Source organism: Microtus ochrogaster, chromosome 8 (assembly GCF_000317375.1).
Source record: "Microtus ochrogaster isolate Prairie Vole_2 chromosome 8, MicOch1.0, whole genome shotgun sequence".
Taxonomy (NCBI): Eukaryota; Metazoa; Chordata; class Mammalia; order Rodentia; family Cricetidae; genus Microtus; species Microtus ochrogaster.
The window spans coordinates 86,657,208-86,675,096 of NC_022015.1; the positions used below are offsets into that span (position 1 = coordinate 86,657,208).

Consider the following 17,889-nt stretch of genomic DNA (forward strand, 5'->3'; position numbering starts at 1 on the left):
GTTCAGCAAGGTGGTCCAAACTGAGTTTACAAAAAGGCCCTCACAGAGAGCTTAGAACCCAGACAGGATTCCTCTTTCTTCTCTGATCCAACAACCTGATACATATTTAATTAAAAAATGATGTGAAATGTAAGGATTTCCCTGTGTAAAAATGGCATTAAATTACAATGTATATAATCCAAGAAACCCTACGCTGGGTCAGAAAGGGGGGATTCCTTTGTTTACCAAACATTCACTGCATTTCCAGCAGCTCAGTCCCTGGGTCACATGTTGGAGACTGTTGTAGAGGGTAGGCTGTCAGGTAATACAGTGCATATGTTGGAGACTGTTGTAGAGGGTAGGCTGTCAGGTGATACAGTGCCTCTCAAATGTTAGTGAGAGAAGGATCTTTGTGGAAACTTGTTTAGGATACACAACCTGGAGCTAGGGAGATGTCTCAGAGGCAGAGTGCTTGCCACACAAACATAAGGACCACAGTTTGAATCCCCAGTGCCCATTTAAAAACCTTAGTGTGGTGGCAGGCACCTGTGAGCCTAGCACTTGAGGGACAGAGACAAAAGGGTCTCTGGGGCACCCTGGCCTTCTAATGTGTTGGATCCATAAGCTCCAAGTACAGGGAGACATTCTGTCTTAAGAAGTAGGTGGAAAGTGAGAGAGAAGGAGACTCAACATTTTTCTCTGCCCTCCATGTGCAACACACACACACACACACACAAGCAACGCACAATTCCCAAACTTCTGACTCCCCAAATAGGGGAAGAGCTAAGGAATTGTTGCTATGGGAGGCTGACCCAGATGGCATTGAAGTTGTATCTTGGAAGACTTTGAGCTAGTCAAGGGTTTAAGTTCTGATCAGCTGTGGATGTCAGGAAGTTAGAAGTACGTGCCTTGGAAATCTCTTCAGAGAACCTTGGAAAGACTTCTTAGAGTGGGCAGACAACACAGCAATAAGATAGAAGGGTTCTTTCCAACCAGGAGAAAGACAGAGTGCATGTATCTAAGCAGGAAAAGAAACAAGGAAATGGGGTTTCACTTGAAACAAGTCAGGAGTGTGTGAGTGTGTGTGTGTGAGTGTGTGTATGAGCATGTGTATGTGAGTGTGTGTGTGAGTGTGTGTATGTGTGTGTGTGAGTGTGTGTATGAGCATGTGCATGTGAGTGTGTGTGTGAATGTGTGAGTGTGTGTGTGTGGGTGTGTGTGTAAGTGTGTGTGTGAGTGTGTGTATGAGCATGTGTGTGTGAGTGTGTGTGTGAGTGTGTGTATGTGTGTGTGAGTGTGTGTATGAGCATGTGTATGTGAGTGTGTGTGTGAATGTGTGAGTGTGTGTGTGTAAGTGCGTGTGTGAGTGTGTGTGAGTGTGAGTGTGTGTATGAGCATGTGTGTGAGTGTGTGTGTATGTGTGTGTGTATGACCATGTGTGTGTGTGAGTGTGTGTGTGAATGTGTGTGTGTGTATGACCATGTGTGTGTGTGTGTATGAGCGTGTGTGTGAGTGTGTGAGTGTGAGTGTGTGTGTGAATGTGTGTGTATGTGAGTGTGTTTGAGTGAGTGTGTGTGTATGTGAGTGAGTGTGTGTATTTCTACATCCCTATTTGTAAGCCCTAAAGAGTGGCTGACACCCCTAGAGAGGAGCCCCACATCTGATTGGGAGTTAGGCCCACCGATAAAGAGTGGGCTTCCTAAGCGACTTACCAGACCTGACCAACAAAGCCACAGGGGGTTGGAGGAAGGCTTTCTTTCCTTTCTGCTCTACCGCAGTGGAGGACAACACTGTGGGGCCTGAGAATGACAGTTCTCTTAGCAGCCCCCACCCCAGCTGTTCCTATCCTCCCAAGAGCCCTCCCACCTTCTCCCAAGTGGAGCCAGCTGTTGTCACCAAAGCCACCTGCCTCTTCCCTGGCCTATGAGTCTCCAGTTCCAGAGGCCTCCAGAAAGTAAGGCAGCTTGCAGAAGGAGGGAAAACAAGACAGCCACTAAAATTAAATGGATTGTCTGCAAACGTGTTTTTAATTAAAATTGTGATTCATTTTCATGGGAGAAGAGGCCCCTTAAAACAATTGTGCTCCCTAAGTGGCAGGCGCCAAGCCTAGTTGCTTCACTCAGAGCCAAAGAGGGAAGGGAGGTGACCTGGAGAGGCAGGGGTGGGGGTACTTTCCCTTCTGGGGTGAAGAAAGCAAAGTGGGAAGTGGGGGGAGCTGGGAAGAAAGCTTCCTGGCCTCTACTGCAGTGGGACCAAGCTTGTTGGGGACCAAAAGCTGGGATTCTGTGTTTTCTTTTGTTCCATAAGATTGTGCCACCTTCTCCCTCCTTTTCTTATCCCAGGAGGTCCCCAGCCACCAGCTTTGACAGAGAAGACAGAGCCACCTACAGTCTTGACTTCAGGGCAGCCAGGGTAGCGGAGAGATGGAATCTAGGAGAGAGAGGGAGAGGGAGAGAAAGGGAGGGAGGGAGGGAGGGAGGGAGGGAGGGAGGGAGGGAGGACAGAGAAGTCGGTGTGAGACCGACTTTGAAAAGAAAAAAGTGAACTCTGTGTGGGCTGCGGCTCTGACGTCAGCAGAACCCAGAGCCAGAGACATCCACCCCCCACACACCCGGTCCCTCCTCAGCATTTCAAGGAACTGCTGTACACACTGACACCCCTCCCTGTCTTGGATTCTTCCCCTGGGGAGTGCAAGCATAGCGTACGAATTGGGGTTCAGGGGCTGCCCTGCAACGACCGACTGGAAACTGTGATCTCTGCACCAGCAACACCGACTTGTGGGGATGCCACCCTGTGGACCCTCCGTTATGTCCACTGCTTGAGTTTTTGAGGCGGTCATGTCCACTGCCAGCATCTTCCGGGACCACTCCAACCATCCCTAAGTCCAGACCAAGGCCTCCATCCTGGGCCACAGTCTCCTTCTTATGAGCGGGAGGAAGAGTCCCTCGCCCACACACACCCAGGGATTGATATCTAGTTCGTGTTCTTTTGCTTTCAAGGTTTCTGTTTAAGGGCCAAGAGATTTCTAAGTCAAAAGAAATTAATTAAAATCCTGCTTGTCCAGGACGGCGGATTTGTACAAAATCCCAATGTTTAAAGCAGCTGGAAAACGCTAGAAACACGGAGAGCGTTAGACAGAAACTTGTGCAGGACAGAAAGACTGAGAAATCTATATTTCGGACAAAGAAGGCAAGATCAAAAAGGACTCGGGACCAGAGGCAGGTCACTCAGGGACAAAATGCCGTCCCACCCCCACCCCTGCCCGGCAAAGTTCACTCGCCAGAGTGCCAGTGGTGTGCGGGCCCCCTCCTCCCTGCTCTTCCGGGATGGGACTCGCATCCTAACCCTGAGACTCATCATTTGCTGGACCTTCTCTTTTTCTGTGCGTGTGTGCGTGCGTGCGTGCTTGTATGTGTGTGTGGTTTTTTTATCTTTCAAATATAGGACAAAAATACACTTAATCATCATAGATATATATTTTTCACTCTCACCACATAAATACAAAAACATCCAAAGAGCCAAGACATCCAGAACACAGTTAGTAGCCAGGATTCAGTGACACCTACCCGCGTTTGAATCGTTCGTTATTTTCTTCACTATTTACCTAAGAGCGAAAGAGAGAAAAAGAGAAAGGAACCAAAAGGAAAAAAAAAAGTGAAACAAGAAAAGAAACGGGAAAAACCTTCGCATGTAAATAATTTACAATAAAGTTACTAATTTTCCTTTAACGTTTTGCGCTTTTTTTCAGATGGGTGAATACATTCTCGATACTGAGGCACCTCGCGCTCTGAGTCTGTGGTTTTGGTTAAAATGCAGTGGAGGTGGCTCTGGGGGCTGGGGTTGTGGTTAGGGCTGAGGCTGCGCCCACGTGGTGGTAGTAAGAGTTCTCACTCTGAATGACTGACACCCTGGGGTTGAGGAGGAAGAGGTGTCTGGTGTGCCATGCAGGGAACCACTGGCAGCCAGGGACTAGAACTGGTGGAGGCCACACCGCCGACACCCCAACCTGTCCTTCGGAAGGCAAGGGCTAGGAAATCCGGGAGCTTCCTGCATCATGAAAAGCATTTGTAGATAGAGTTCAGAAGCCGAAGCAGCAGGTGTTGGGGTGTTGATTTACTTCCAACCCCAGCCCTTCTTCTGTAATTTCGTTTCTGGTGGACTGCCACCAGGCACCGTGCTCTCATGGGAGGAACAGGAAGCTATGGGTCAGGGCTCTAAACAGCCCCGCCCCCCGGAAAATAAGATCCCGAATCTTGCTTTGAATCTTCCAGGCATCACTGGCCTTTCCTTTTTAAGTTCCTAGCTAAAGTCACAGCACTCTGGATTTTAATTTTGCACTGCCCCGTGGTGCGGTCTCTAGCCCGAATTTCTTATACTTTGCAAACTCAACTATTTATGAGTGTTTAAAAATAGGTAACACTTCATCTGGTGTTATGTAACAATTACCCTTGTTTTATTGCTGTTATATCAAATTTATTACCTCCTTTGCCTAGCAAGACATTTGATTTATCGTTTCTCGGGGTCGAGGAGATAGCGATTAGAGCTTCCTTAAAGGGAAAAAACTCATCAACTCTTAGGACAAGAGTTTGCACCAATTATCCTGAGGTCTAAAAACCCGGGCCAGGACCTCCCAAAAGCCTTGGTTTCTCTGACAAGAGGGGATAGGCCCTTTGGGGGGGGGGGGATCTAAAGAAACCAAGAAGCTTTCTCAGTCCCTGATGGCCTGCGAACATACACTTCATCTTGCAAAAACTCATAGGAGCAGTGCGCAGCGTCCCTTATCCAGAGCAGGGGCGGGAGGGGGGGGGGGGCGCTGACTTAGGCTCAGTCTGTTCCTTCCCTGGCTGGCAAGACTGGGGAAACCAGGTTGCTAATTCGGGTATTTCTCCCCAATTCTTTGGATCATTCCTGGTTTCAGAAGGAAGCTGGGGTTGGAGGGAGGAAGGAAAAGTAGAAAGAACAAAAACAGCTCAGTTGGGATGAAATCAGTAGCCTGTGGGGAGGGGGAGCCGGGTGAGCAGTCAAAGGCCTAGTGGGGGCCAGGAAGGCCAGCGCAGGAGCACTGGGCGCCTAATGCGCGCGTGAGTCCATAAATACCACCACAATAGATGTTATAAATATAAATACAGGGTAACACTTAACATCAGTCCAGCGCTTTTTTCTCGGCCCCTTCTTTATTGTTGGTCCGGGAGTAAGGCTCGAAGGCCGAGGAGCTCAGGTACCGGGCCGAAAGTTCTTGCAAATTCCCAGCTAGCGAACCAGCCATCGTCAACGGGGCGGAGGACAGGCGGCTGGCAACAGAGCCTAGAAGCGACGGCACCGGCAGGCTGAAGAGACCGTGGCTGGCAGCGGGTGCTCCCGCATGTAGTCCCCCCGGCCCTGCAGGCCCTGGGCCGGGAGCGCCGCCCACGGCTGGCGGGTGCTGAGACGCAGCGCCTGCGGGGCCTGGGGCAGCAGAGGCGGCGGCGGCCGAGCCCGCCGCAGCTCCAGCACTCAGAGCTGGGAGGCTGGGCCCGCGCAAAGCCGAGCCGAGAGCGCTGGTGGCACAGGGCGGCAGCAGGGCAGGCAAGCCGGGCGGCGACAGCAGGCGACCCTGTTCCAACAGCCGCAGCACACTGCACGTGGCAGCGGTCTCTGACACCACGGAGCGCAGCTCGGAGTCCTTGCCCTGGTCCTTCTTTTGCTTGGTTCGCCGATTCTGGAACCAGACCTTCACCTGAGCGTAGATACGCAGGAGGAAACGTGGAAGAGAGCAGCAGGAAAGAGCAGAGTCAAAGGCAGCAGGGTTTTTTTGGGGGAGGGGGGGTACCTGGGTTATTGGGACCCTCCCCTAACCCCAGCCCTAGCCGCAGCCCCACCCCACAGCAGAGGATCAAGGCTCCAAAGCTGCTAGCGGAGCAAGAGCCACCACGAGGGGGACACTATTCCACTGGGCTAAGCTTCCGGGTCACGCAAGCAGGCCTAGGTCAGAGAGGGTCACAAAAGCAAAGAAATGAACTGTCCGTCCACCACACTAACAAGGAAGGAAGACAGATATTTCACTGTGCTGCTGCAATACCCTCGGAGGTGTTTTGTGTTCACAAACGGGTGAATCAGCACAGCTTGAGATCCTAAGGCCTGGGAAGGTTGTGCAGGAAGCTGAGGTGGCTGGGAACACTGTTTTTCAGCCTTTCTAGATCCAGGTCGATAGACCAATGAGTTCAAATTTGGCCACAGAAAATCTATCTGTACCTTTTAGAGACTCTCAGGGGTTGTTTCTTGCTTGTTAGGCCAAAGACTGACCACTAACCAGCCTTAGAGAGAGAAGGTGGGTGGAAGCCGGGTGGACTTCATAGGCCAAGCTTTCTCCACCTTAATGATACTCTTATAACTATCACTTCCTCTGCACTCCATTGAAGACTTTGGAGTCATGGAGACTTAGAAGCCTGATGTAGACTAAATACATGTCAATGCCCGGTTCCCCTTCCATCTCTTCTGACCTAGAATAGAGGGCAGTGGCTATATTGGAAAAATAAATAAACATCCTATTTAGATTTTGCAAGCTAAAGGGGGATTAACACAGACAGTAAAACACGTTACTATGCCATCTCAAACTCAGATTTTCCCCACCTATCCTGTCTTCGGTTCTCAGTATTCAGTCAGGATTTTAGGCCTAAAATGCTCTCCACTTGCTTCAGGGCTGGGCATAGGAAAAGAGACCAAAGAGAGAGCTGAGGAGCTGTTCTCACACTCTGGTCAACCCCCAAACAGCCCACACAGGGAAAACACTCTCAGCCTTGTCGTGTAAAGCTCATGACTCTCGAGGTCAGTTCCAGAGCAGCATGGGGCTTTAAGGCAAGGAGAGAATCTTAGCAATGTGCAGTGCTGGCTCCCAAGTCACCAGCCCCACTGACGATCCTACACTCTGTCTGTCATCACAGAGGACAGTGCCTCTGAGGTTCCCAGAGTGGTGCTTAGGGCTGCCTTTTTAAAGGAGTAGGGGGCTGCCATATTTCCAAAGGCCGGTCTTAGAGAGTTGGCACCGCTTTCTAATCCTTCTTTCTGCAGAACTGGTGTGTTGGTAAACCTAAAAGTCCCCAAACGGGATGTTACTGGGAATATATTCCCAGTATATATTCAAGATGGTATATATTCAAACGGTGGCGCGCGGGAGGGGGTGCGATCAGCTTTTGATAAATCAGAATTCATCCAAAAATTCTAAAGACTGAGAGCCAATAAGAATTCCAAAAGGACAGAATATGGGGTCCCCTGGGCCAAGTCAAGGTGTGCGGAAATTAGACCATGGAGGACTTGCGGATGAGGAAAGGAAGTGACAGTTTTAAAAAGAGGAGAAAGTCTCCGACTCATCCTGTCCACCCCAGCTCCTCCATGTCCCTGGGAGGTTCGATCCAAAGCAAGGTAAACAGTGAGGAAAGGCAGGCTGGGGTGCTGGGAAGAGGAAGCCTGATGCTGTGAGCATCCCGGCAGCTGGGTACCTGGGTCTCGGAAAGATTGAGCTGCCGAGCCAGCTCGGTTCTCTCCCGGCCCACCACATATTGGCAACGCTGGAACTCCATCTCCAGCCGGTAGAGCTGCTCCGCCGTGAAGGACGTGCGTGTCCTCTTGGGCCGGTCCAGGTCCAAGCCCTTGGGCAGGATGATTTCTCGGATAGACCCCTTGGCATCTAGGGAAGGGTACATGTCAGCCACCAGAACCCTCCAATTTTCTCCTCCTCTTTGCCCCGAGCAAACTAGGAACAAGTCTCCAGTAGGATGCAGCGGGTGTAGGGGTGGCCACCGCCGTGAAGCCGAGCCCCTGTGGCTATATGGAGACCAAAGGGGCTAACTTCATAGCATTAAATGGAAGAGTAACCAGACTTTGTCTTGGCAGAAGACCCCAAACACTGAAGGGGGGGGGGGGAAACTGAGTTCTAAATAGGTGGATGTTCCTTCTGGCCTAGGGGGCCTCTGCTGTGTGATCCGAGTCCCCAGTAGCCCAGAGGGGGCCGTAACTGATCACCCCAACCCCAGCATGGCCCTAGACTGCTGAGCAGCCTGCACTTCTGCGGTCCCCACCCCCACCCAGGGTCTCTGGCCCGCTCCTACCCAGGCGGCAGCAGGAGGAGGGACCGAAAACCCGCTTGCGGGGCCTGGCTATCTGCTGGGCTGTCGGCTATCGGGGGCGGCGCCGGCTGAAGGCGGCCTCGGCGCCGCTACTGCCCGGGAGGAGCGCACGCCGCTCCTTGAGAGAGGCCGAATCCAACAAGAAGGCGGCATCCGCAGCCCAGCGACCCAGCTCGGCGGGTCTTCTAGGCGGCCTCGGCCAGGCCGGGAGCTCAGCGCCAGGGCCCTCAGCCCAGTCTGCCAACTGGCCGGGCGCTATCCTGAGGGCGAAGGCTGTGCTTCTACGCCCAGGATTCTTTTGGGTGCGCTCTGCCTTTCAGGGCTCAGAAGCCCGGAGGCGCCTACCCGGGTAGGTCCTTATCCCGGAGGACGCGTTCACGTCCCCCTGAGGACTGGGGTCCAAAACCCAGCTTGGTGGCCTGCCCACTCCTCGCAGCGCCTGGGTTCCTCTCCGCAGCTGGGCTGGCGGGGCCCCTCAGGGCTGCTAGGGCAGAGGCCCCAGGAGAACGCGTTCAGGGGAGCCCCAGGCTCGGGTCCCCTGCGGCCGGCCAGACCCGAGAAAGAAGACCAGCAACAACTTTCTCCCAAGTCCTCGCCAGCCCTGGGCGGTAGCGCGCAGCTGCGGCCAGGGAATCACCCCAAAAGAACGCGCCCCAAAGCCCAGCCCATCCCTACCTCGGACTAGGATCCGGCGACAGTAATCCGGGTCTGCGGAGGAATTGGATTTACTTTTGTTACAATCTTCCGAAGCGCCAGACGCCGAAAAGGCGCCCTGCGGCTCCTTGAGGAAGGCGGCCGGAAGGCTCCCCTCGGCGCCCTTGATCTCCCGGCTCTCCTTGTGCGCGGTCTTCGAGACCCTGGCGGCCTCCGTGTCCGAGTGGCACCGGACGTCCATTTTGTCTGGTTTCCCGAACATAGGCAAAACAACACAGAAAAGAAGAAAAGGGGGGGAAGGGGAGGGAAAAAAAGAGGCAGAAGGGGACAAAACCCCTACAACGCAGCCCCTAAGCTCCTTCGCCCGCGAGAATGAATGTCCCCGCGGGGCGGCTTCGGCGGCCGCGGAGGGTCAGCGGCGACAGGAGAGTGGCGCGCTCGCAGAGAGGAGGCTAGTCTGGTCCAGGATCCCGGTGGAGCAGTGGCGAGGTCGCCTCGTCAGCGTCCGCGTCCTCTGAGCACGTCCAGTGTCCCCCAGGCTGGCGATCAGGTAGCGAACAGCGCAACTCCAAAACGCGGCGGCTCCGCCTGTTACTGAGACGGCCGAGTTGTGGTTGTCCGACACCCGGGGGACGCACACTCGCTGTTGCAATTGATTACGGGTAATTTCGCAACCCCCACGTTTCAGTTACCTCATGAATACACTAAATTGTTTGGATAATATATCAGATCGTAATGGATGGTTTCTGTCCTTGTCCCCAATCAAGTAGGGGTTTAGCCAGTGAATAAACGGAAATGATTGGTCTTGCTTTCGGGAAACACAATCAAAGACCCACACTTCCAGAAAAACTTTTGACAAGATTCATCCTGAATTGTTAGCACCATTAGCAGGCATTATTAACTTTCTCTTTGCCTTTGACCTTCCTGCTCACATACTGGCTAAAGGGGGTTTCCTCCAGGCTCTCCATATAGAGCTGAATGGGGGGGAGGGTACCCCTCAGTTCTTGTCGCTGAAGAAAGCAATTGCCTCTGGGTGGGGAGGGAAGGGGGAGGAGAAAAGTTTCCCCCTAAAGTCTCCCACACACACACACTCCAAAAAAGCCAAGCTTTCTCCCCAAGCGACTCCTTAACACACCTCGATGCTGACAGCCATCTTAAACTGCCGCCCCTCTTCCTGGAGCCTCAGTTGAATTTTTTTTTTCATGCCTGCACCTCCAGCAGCCCTGAGGCAGCCCATTCAAAGGGCAGCTTTGTACTCAGAGTCCAGCAGGAAGGGGGGGGGGGGAGGTGGAGAGAGAGAGAGAGAGAGAGAGAGAGAGAGAGAGAGAGAGAGAGAGAGAATATCTCAACTGTGAGATCTGCTTCAAAAAAAAAAAAGTTTCCCCCAGCTATTTCATTGTCTTGCTACAATGTCTTTGAGAAAAGCAACAGCCAGTAATCCAATAACAGCATTGATTAGGCCACAATGATTCAATTCAAGCGCATGGCCTTGTGCAAGGAGCTTGCTCCAGCCCTTCTCGTCACCTTGCCGGGGCAGAAGCCCTCTCCACGCCGCTCTCCCCATTCATTCCTTTATGGGAAATGCGGAGCAAAAGGAGTGAAAGATGGCAATTATCTAATTGGACTATTAAGAAACAGTCCTCTGAGTGCGGCGGTCTGGCGTGGCTCCTGGGCGGGGGAAGGGCCGTATTCCCGGCCCTCATTCACAAAGAGTGCAGGGGCCGCGGAGGAAAGGGGGTTTTAAAAAGGGAGTGGGGTGGGGGGGGAGAGGAGAGGAGAGGTGGGAGGTTTGGCTGAGAATTTTTCCACACAATCCCAAGAATGGGGAGGAGGCGGGCGGGGGAGGGGCGGGGGTCTTGGAGAGAAGGTGGGAGGCAGGGAGTGAGTGGGGAGGGCAGCGAGTGTGTGTGGCGGCCTCCGAGGGGCTCCGAGCCCGCCCCACAGCCCGGCTGTCACCTCCAGGCCACCGCAGCGGTCCCTCCGGACTGTTGAACGTGGAGGGGGCGGGCCGAACCGGGAAACCGCTCTCCTCCCTGTGCAACCTCCGGCCGCTTAGGGGTAACCGCGCTTGATCGGTTCCAAGGCAGACCTCGGACTTTGAGTATTATGACTGGGAGTACTCAGTGTGATTGTGTTGAATGGTGTCCACTGAGGGGGAATATCCCAGGAGGCAGACTGAGAGCCCAAAGATACCTCTGTGAAGGAAACCCTCAGGCCGGACACCTCCCGGGCGACCCGCTGGCAACTGCCAGCGACGTCCGCTGTCGCTGCCCAGCTGGGAGGAACACAAGGAAGCGGGGAGAAAAAAGGGTCCCTCCTCCGCGATCCAGTCCTCTGTAACCTCCCCGCTTCTTGGCCCCAATGACCACGTCGGTGGAGAAGGACTCCTGGTGCCTCGGATGCTCCTGATTGAGCGCTTTATTTGCTTGCTGAGCTCGGCCGGCCCGGCGGGCGCAGTGCTCAGAGGAGGCTAGGAAACACCAGCCTGGGACACCCAGACTCCCGCTTAGGAGCAAATGAGAGTCGTCCCCGCCCCCAGTAGTACCGGGACCCCAGCAACAGCCCAGACAAAACTAAGCAACCTTAGATGGATCCAGGCCCCTAGGCCTTAGGATTGATTCTGCAGCCTCCTAGGACATCAGGGGGGTCAGTAGGCAGACACACCTGCTACCTGCGTGCTCAAGGCCTGGAGGAAGTCTTTTTTAAAAAAAAGTGGCTAACTTCTTTCTGATTTCTGGGGAGCCAGCCCTACCCCTCCACTTTTAGAGACTTTCTTAGAGCTGCATTTTGAACTCTCGAGAGCTTTTGTTTCTTTGTTTGTTTGTTTGTTTGTTTGTTTTGAGCGCTAGCATATTTGGTGTCTAAACACATTAAATATTCTGTTTCTCAGTAATGTAGCGACTTTTCAGGTTAGGGCTAAATGAATGGAGGTTCAATAACTTGTCCAAGCCACAGGTCAATGAATACAAAATTCGAACTCCTCTCTGTCTGTGACCTCAGGGGTGTTCCAAGTCTTCACCAATTTCTCTAGGCTCTAAATTTACTTCCCCATCACTCCTGCTTTGAGTTTCTGGAATCCCCAAGGGATGGAAGTTGCTCAAAGTGACACAGAGCTATGCCCTTAATGTTAATGCCAAAACATTCTGAGAATCTGACGTTCCTTTTCACTCGTGTTTCCCAAATTAACATGAGATGGCAGGGGAAACATGAAGTTTTGCCTTTGTCATGCTATTTATTACTAGTCAGGAGCTTTTCTCAGGAGCCCACTGTCCTGCGCTGACCAACCTGATTTGGAGTGAACAAAATCCAGTTTCCGCATCTCAAAGTTGTCTGACAACAGTCTGGGGTAAGAGTTCAGGAATCACTTTTTTATTGTTAGGGAAAAAGGGCGACTCTTTCTACAACTTAGTTGGAACATTGTATCTTTTAAAGTTGGGGGAACTTAAGTTCTGAAGGCAGACACACAACCATTGCTGCTTTGGATCTACAAATGCTGACTTGGGAAAGGAAGATGTGGGACTATCTGGGACGAAGTAGAGACTTATTCAGTGTCTAGAAATGTCAGGACCAAGGTAGCACTCTGGAGGTCTCCAACACAGGCTGTCTTCTGCATCATCTAGATGAACCAATTAACTATGTGAACTCACTGGCTTTGGTCAGAACTCTGTTTGCAGTACAAATAATATTGTTAGCAGATGCCCATCTATGCTCCAAGCACTTGAAATAAACCAATTAAACAAAAAGTCGATCCATACTACTACTTTTTGCTTTTTGTTGTGTATGGAGTTCTGTGCCCCCTACTCCCTGCCTGTCTGTCTTCCTCCCATCTCTTCCCTCTCTCCTCCTCCCTCTTCCTTCTCCTTTTTCCTTTTCTTCTTATTCTCTCTCTCTCTCTCTCTCTCTCTCTCTCTCTCTCTCTCTCTCCCTCCCTCCCTCCCTCTCCCTCTCTCTCTCTGACTGGATTAAAATTCTATGGGCATCCATCCAGAAAAAACATGACAGGTTTCCCAGAGGACACAGTGGAGGATGGAAAGCCCTGGATGGAAATTTCAGGGAAGCAGCTGCTGTTCCCAGCCAAACGAAGGCTGTGGTCCATTGGCAAAAGAAAGGAGGGAATTCACTCAATTATTTGGATAATCTGAAACACATTTGTGCTGCGCCGCACACATAAGGACATAGGCTCTTCCAGGTGACAGTGTTTTATTTCCTGGGCGAAATTTATTTAATCCCTCCCCCTTCCAATGCCCTTCCTGCCCCCACATGTCTATCTGCAGGTGCAGAGAGACCCAGAATAGAACCGTAGAGCTGGAAGGGTTTTAGAGATCATCTATTCCAGAACCTTCATCTGACTTGACAGATGAGGAAAATGAGCCGGGAAAGACAAAGCAACTTATTAAGGATTAGACCACTAGTTAGTGGGGGCCTCTGGGCTGTAGACAACTAGTTAGTGGGGGCCTCTGGGCTGTAGACAACTAGTTAGTAGGGGCCTCTGGGCTATAGACAACTAGTTAGTGGGGGCCTCTGGGCTGCAAACAATTAGTTAGTGGGGGGCTCTGGGCTGCAGACAGCTAGTTAGTGGGGGGCTCTGGGCTGCAGTCCTGATCTCCTGACTCAAAGTTGCATTTTCATCTCTATCCAGGCTTCCTAGGGTTGGCTAGAGAAAGTTCTTTGGGATTGTGTAGATGAGAGCGGAGAAATGAATTACAAGTCTCTCTGAGCCTTAGGGATCCTCTCTTAGTCTATGCCTCTGCCCACTTGCTCTTATTGGAGGCATTAGAGAGCAGTGTCAGGATGGCACAAGCACAGTCTTCTGCCAGCTCCTCTTTCATTCCCCAAAGAAGTAGGAGGTGAACCTCTCTGGGAGAAAGCTCCAAGATCCTCTGAGACTATGAGGAAGACAACCTAGCTTACTGTGATACGTCATTTCAAAAATAATTGCGTCGGAGAAGATGAGGCAAAGAGAAAGGAAGTCTTTCTAAGAGTAAATCGGGGTGTTTGATAATAATTGATTAAACACCAGGGTAAACTGGCATTTGTAAGAACTTTCACTTGCAAAGTTGTCAGTGGTGGGGAGCTCAGTCTTCTCTAGTTACTAACCCCAATCATGCAGGATAGTGGTTGGGAAAATAAATAATAAATAAAATAAATGAACCCCAAGCTCTTGCTGAACAAGTGCCAGCCAATGTGCAGAGTCAACCTTGGGATCAGTCTATTTACATTCGAAACAACTGATTGCATTTCTCAGCCTGTGTCTTGTATCAAGAGACTAAGTTTTGTCAGTGAATAACATATTTTGAATATGAAGCATTCAGTTTTAAAGGAATCTTAGAATGGCATAACTTAGTAGTTCTATAGGTCCTTTCATTTTAAAAAAAAATGGAGCAAAATTAAGCAAAGAAATGGGCAATAAATAAAGAAATAAAGCACATATGGGCACTGGAGTCAATCAGGTTACATAACTCATATGTGCACCCTCTAGATCTATTCCTTACTAGACAATCATCTCCAGACAGGTTCCATTATTCCTCTATGCCTCAATATTTTGTCTGAAAAATAAGTTTAGCTCTAGCACCTGTAAGTATTGGCTAACTAAAACAAAGTGCTTAAAATGGTGCCTGGCAGATCGCCAGCACAGCCAAGAAATATTTGCCATCAGTGTCCTTATTTTTGCATCTCTTTGGGTGTGTTTCTTATGCTTCGGTCAGTCACTGAAAAGCCCATATTTTGGAGGAGAAACTAAGGAGGCTCAGTCATTTGTTCATAATCTCTAAGCCAGGGAGCACCACAGACCAGGGCCAACCAGAACCACCCAGCACCGAAATCTGTGGTAGGAATCAGTGGACTCTAGTGACCGCCTCAGAATCACCCACAAGGCATAGTTGTACATTTTCTTCTTTATCTTTTTATATTTCAGAGTTACCTGCTATAAAGGACCTAAATTGTTAGCCTGAAGAAGAAAAAGAAAAGTGTTTTAGGCAGTGGTGTCTGACAAGATGTTTGTCTTGAAAAATGAAGAGAGGCATCTCCTTGAGACCCAGATTTCTATAAAACTTAATAAAAACAAAAAAGCTTTCATTTTATTTGTATGGGTATTTTTCTGGCAATGCATGTATGTGTGTCATGTGTCTACAGAGGCCAGAAGAGGGCATCAGATCCCCTGCTGGAATCACAGATGGTTGTGAGCCATTATGTAGGTGCTGGAAATAGAACCTGGGTCCTCTGGGAGAGCAGCCAATGTTCTTGACCACTGAACCACTGTCCAGTTCCTGCCTATCTTTTTTTTTTTAATAAATAAAGGTGCAAAGGAAGAGGTTGGACTCCTATCGTTAGGGAATTAGAGATACATCAATGCTTAGAATGTGATTGGAAAGCACCAGCAGGTGGTTATTCAGCTCCTTGAAATTCTCCAGGCGAAGCATTCTGGGAGAAGGAAAAGGAAGCTGGTTTTTACTAAACATTTTCAAGTTCACAAAGAACTAGAAAGTTTTCCAGGAAGCCTGGCTATAAATGTGTATCTTCCTAACAGGGTACATTTGTGTCTCAAAGCATCTGCCTGAGAAACAGCTGGAGCCATTTATTCAACAAGTAGACAGCAACGCCCACTCCATGCAAGGCTCTGAGAGCTTCCTACACCAAAAGTGTGATGTGTTTTCACATGAAGGGACAGGATCACTGTGTAGAAAAATCTCCTCTCTACAGCCCAGCTCACTCAGCTGTCACAGAGAAGAAAGAAGACACCACCTGGTGCCCAGACAGCACCATCTCAGGCCCCCACTCAAAGCTTCCTACGCTTCTTGGTTTTGTTTTATTGTTATTTACTTATTTATTTTGAAACAGGGACTCATCTATCTTAGACTCACCTTGAACACACTATGAAATGGAAAATGTATTGAACTTCTGATGTTCGAGTCATGACCTCTGCTGTGCTGGAATTACAGGAGGGCATCACCAACCTAGGCCTGGTGTAGGCCCATATTGGCCCATATTTCTTTTTTTTTTTTTAAATATTTATTTATTATGTATACAATATTCTGTCTGTGTGTCTGCCTGCAGGCCAGAAGAGGGCACCAGACCCCTACAGATGGTTGTGAGCCACCATGTGGTTGCTGGGAATTGAACTCAGGACCTTTGGAAGAGCAGACAATGCTCTTAACCACTGAGCCATCTCTCCAGTCCCATGGCCCATATTTCTATATGGTATTCATGCATGCCAGGCATGTGCTCTGCCAAGAAAGATTTGTTTTTTTCTTTTTACGTTTTCTTTCTTTCTTTCTTTCTTCCTTTCTTTCTTTTCTTCTTCTTCTTCTTCTTCTTCTTCTTCTTCTTCTTCTTCTTCTTCCTCTTCCTCTTCCTCTTCCTCTTCGTCTTACTCTTCTTTTCTTCTTCTTCTTCTTCTTCTTCTTCTTCTTCTTCTTCTTCTTCTTCCTCCTCCTCCTCCTCCTTCTCTTCCTCTCTTCCTCCTCCTCTTCCTTCTTTTTCTTCCTTTTTTTTTTTGACAGGGTTTCTCTGTGTATCTCTGGCCGTCCTGAAACTCCCATTGTAGATCAGGCTGGCCTTGAACTTGCAAAGATCTGCCTGTGTCTGCCTCCCTGAGCTTTCTGCTTTTTAAAGAGAGGGTCTTGACGTTTTTCCCCCGGACCAGCCTCCAACTCAAGATCCTCCTTCCTCAGTATTGAGATTACGCACACAGCCAACCAATCCCTCCCATAAACCTAATTCTAAGGAGTGCAATCCTCCCATTTCTGAGGATGCTTAGAAGCAATAAGAGGGAAATGAGAGCATAGGTTCAGGCAGGAGCCTTGATGATGGAGCGTGCCCACCAACAAGAAGCCTTGGAGGAGGCAAGGCAGTAAACCTGGTAATTCTATTCCAAGCACTGAAGCTCCGACTCCAGTCGTGATAAGGGCAGTGTAATAGTCAACAGCGTGGTGTCGGTACCTAGGCAGATGGCCTTCTGGGATTCAGTTGCATTATGTTTGAGAAAAAAAAAAGAAGCACATATGATATTTGAGAAATACTTGAGAATAAAACAAGTACAGAAAATTGCTCCTATGTAGTCGCTACTTTCTCTAAAATAGGGGAGAAGTTGTTGTCGTTGACCTGAAGCTACAGAACAGAGTGCAAGAGAGCAGAGTTTTATCCCCAGAAACTTTCTCTGTGAACTTTTATACAAGCCGGACCAAAAGAATAAAGGAAAGCAGAGGGGTGAAAGGCACAGTTCAGGCCGCTCATTAGCACCCCTCAGATTGGCAAGGAAAGGCAGCCACTGGGAAGAGAGAGCCTGGGGCATTGTGGGTTCTCAAATTTGCATAGGGAAGATAAGGAAGTAGACAGGCTCACAATTGTGTCAAAGATGATTGTTTTGAGTTTGCCAACAGCTCTTCTCTAAAAGAAATAGAGACCTGTGGCCCTAGAGCCACCGAGGGCTGTTAGTGACCCTGTAACCCCCATGTGACCAGTCTCCAAGGAAGGAAGACCCAGCAGAGAGAGTGAGTCCTAACCCTGCTCCTCAGTTCACTATATAACCCTCCCTCTTCAAGAAAACCAGTGCTTTGCAAACACTGACTCATTAAACCATCATGACTTCTCAAAGGGAAAACTGAGCCCCTTTAATCAGTTCGACTTCTGTAAAAAAGCTAATAAAATAAAATATTATTCCTAAGGAGGAGCACATAGGATTATAAACAGCTTTTGGGAAGGATGAAGTATTCAAGTGTGGCTATGGCATCTCATGTCCTCAGAAACTGTGAATAGGGACATTCTTCCATGTCCACAGTATGTATCACTGAAGACCGAGGCTGAGCAGCAAATACCTCAGGGAGTCTCTCTGCAAGAAGCCTGCTCTGGTTCCCTGTCCATGGGCTTGATCCCTGGAATCAGGAAAGAGAAAACGGCCCCACAGGCCCAGAGAGCAGCACTATTAGGAGGTGTGGCCTTGTAGAAGTAGGTGTGGCTTTGCTGGAGGAGGGGTGTCACTCTCTGGTGGGCTCTGAGGTCTCTGAAGCTCAAACCTGTAGAACTCTCAGCTCCTTCTCCAGCATGTCTGCCGGCACACTGCCATACTTTCTGCCACGATACCAGCGGACTAGACATCTGAACTGTAAGCCAGCCCCAATTAAATGTTTTTCTTTATAAGAGCTGGCTTGGTCATGGT

General features: G+C 50.0%; 1 protein-coding gene across 1 annotated transcript; it reads right to left on the reverse strand.

The window, feature by feature from the left end:
• Positions 1 to 3,286: 3,286 nt before the first annotated feature.
• Vax1 (ventral anterior homeobox 1) lies at positions 3,287 to 10,014 on the reverse strand. The gene is made up of 3 exons (XM_005352556.2): positions 8,757 to 10,014; positions 7,455 to 7,642; positions 3,287 to 5,695 (listed from the first exon to the last, which is right to left on the reverse strand). The coding sequence occupies exons 1-3, from the start codon at positions 8,995 to 8,997 to the stop codon at positions 5,123 to 5,125; spliced, it is 1,002 nt and encodes a 333-aa protein (XP_005352613.1). The 5' UTR covers positions 8,998 to 10,014; the 3' UTR covers positions 3,287 to 5,122.
• Between the last annotated feature and the right edge of the window lie 7,875 nt (positions 10,015 to 17,889).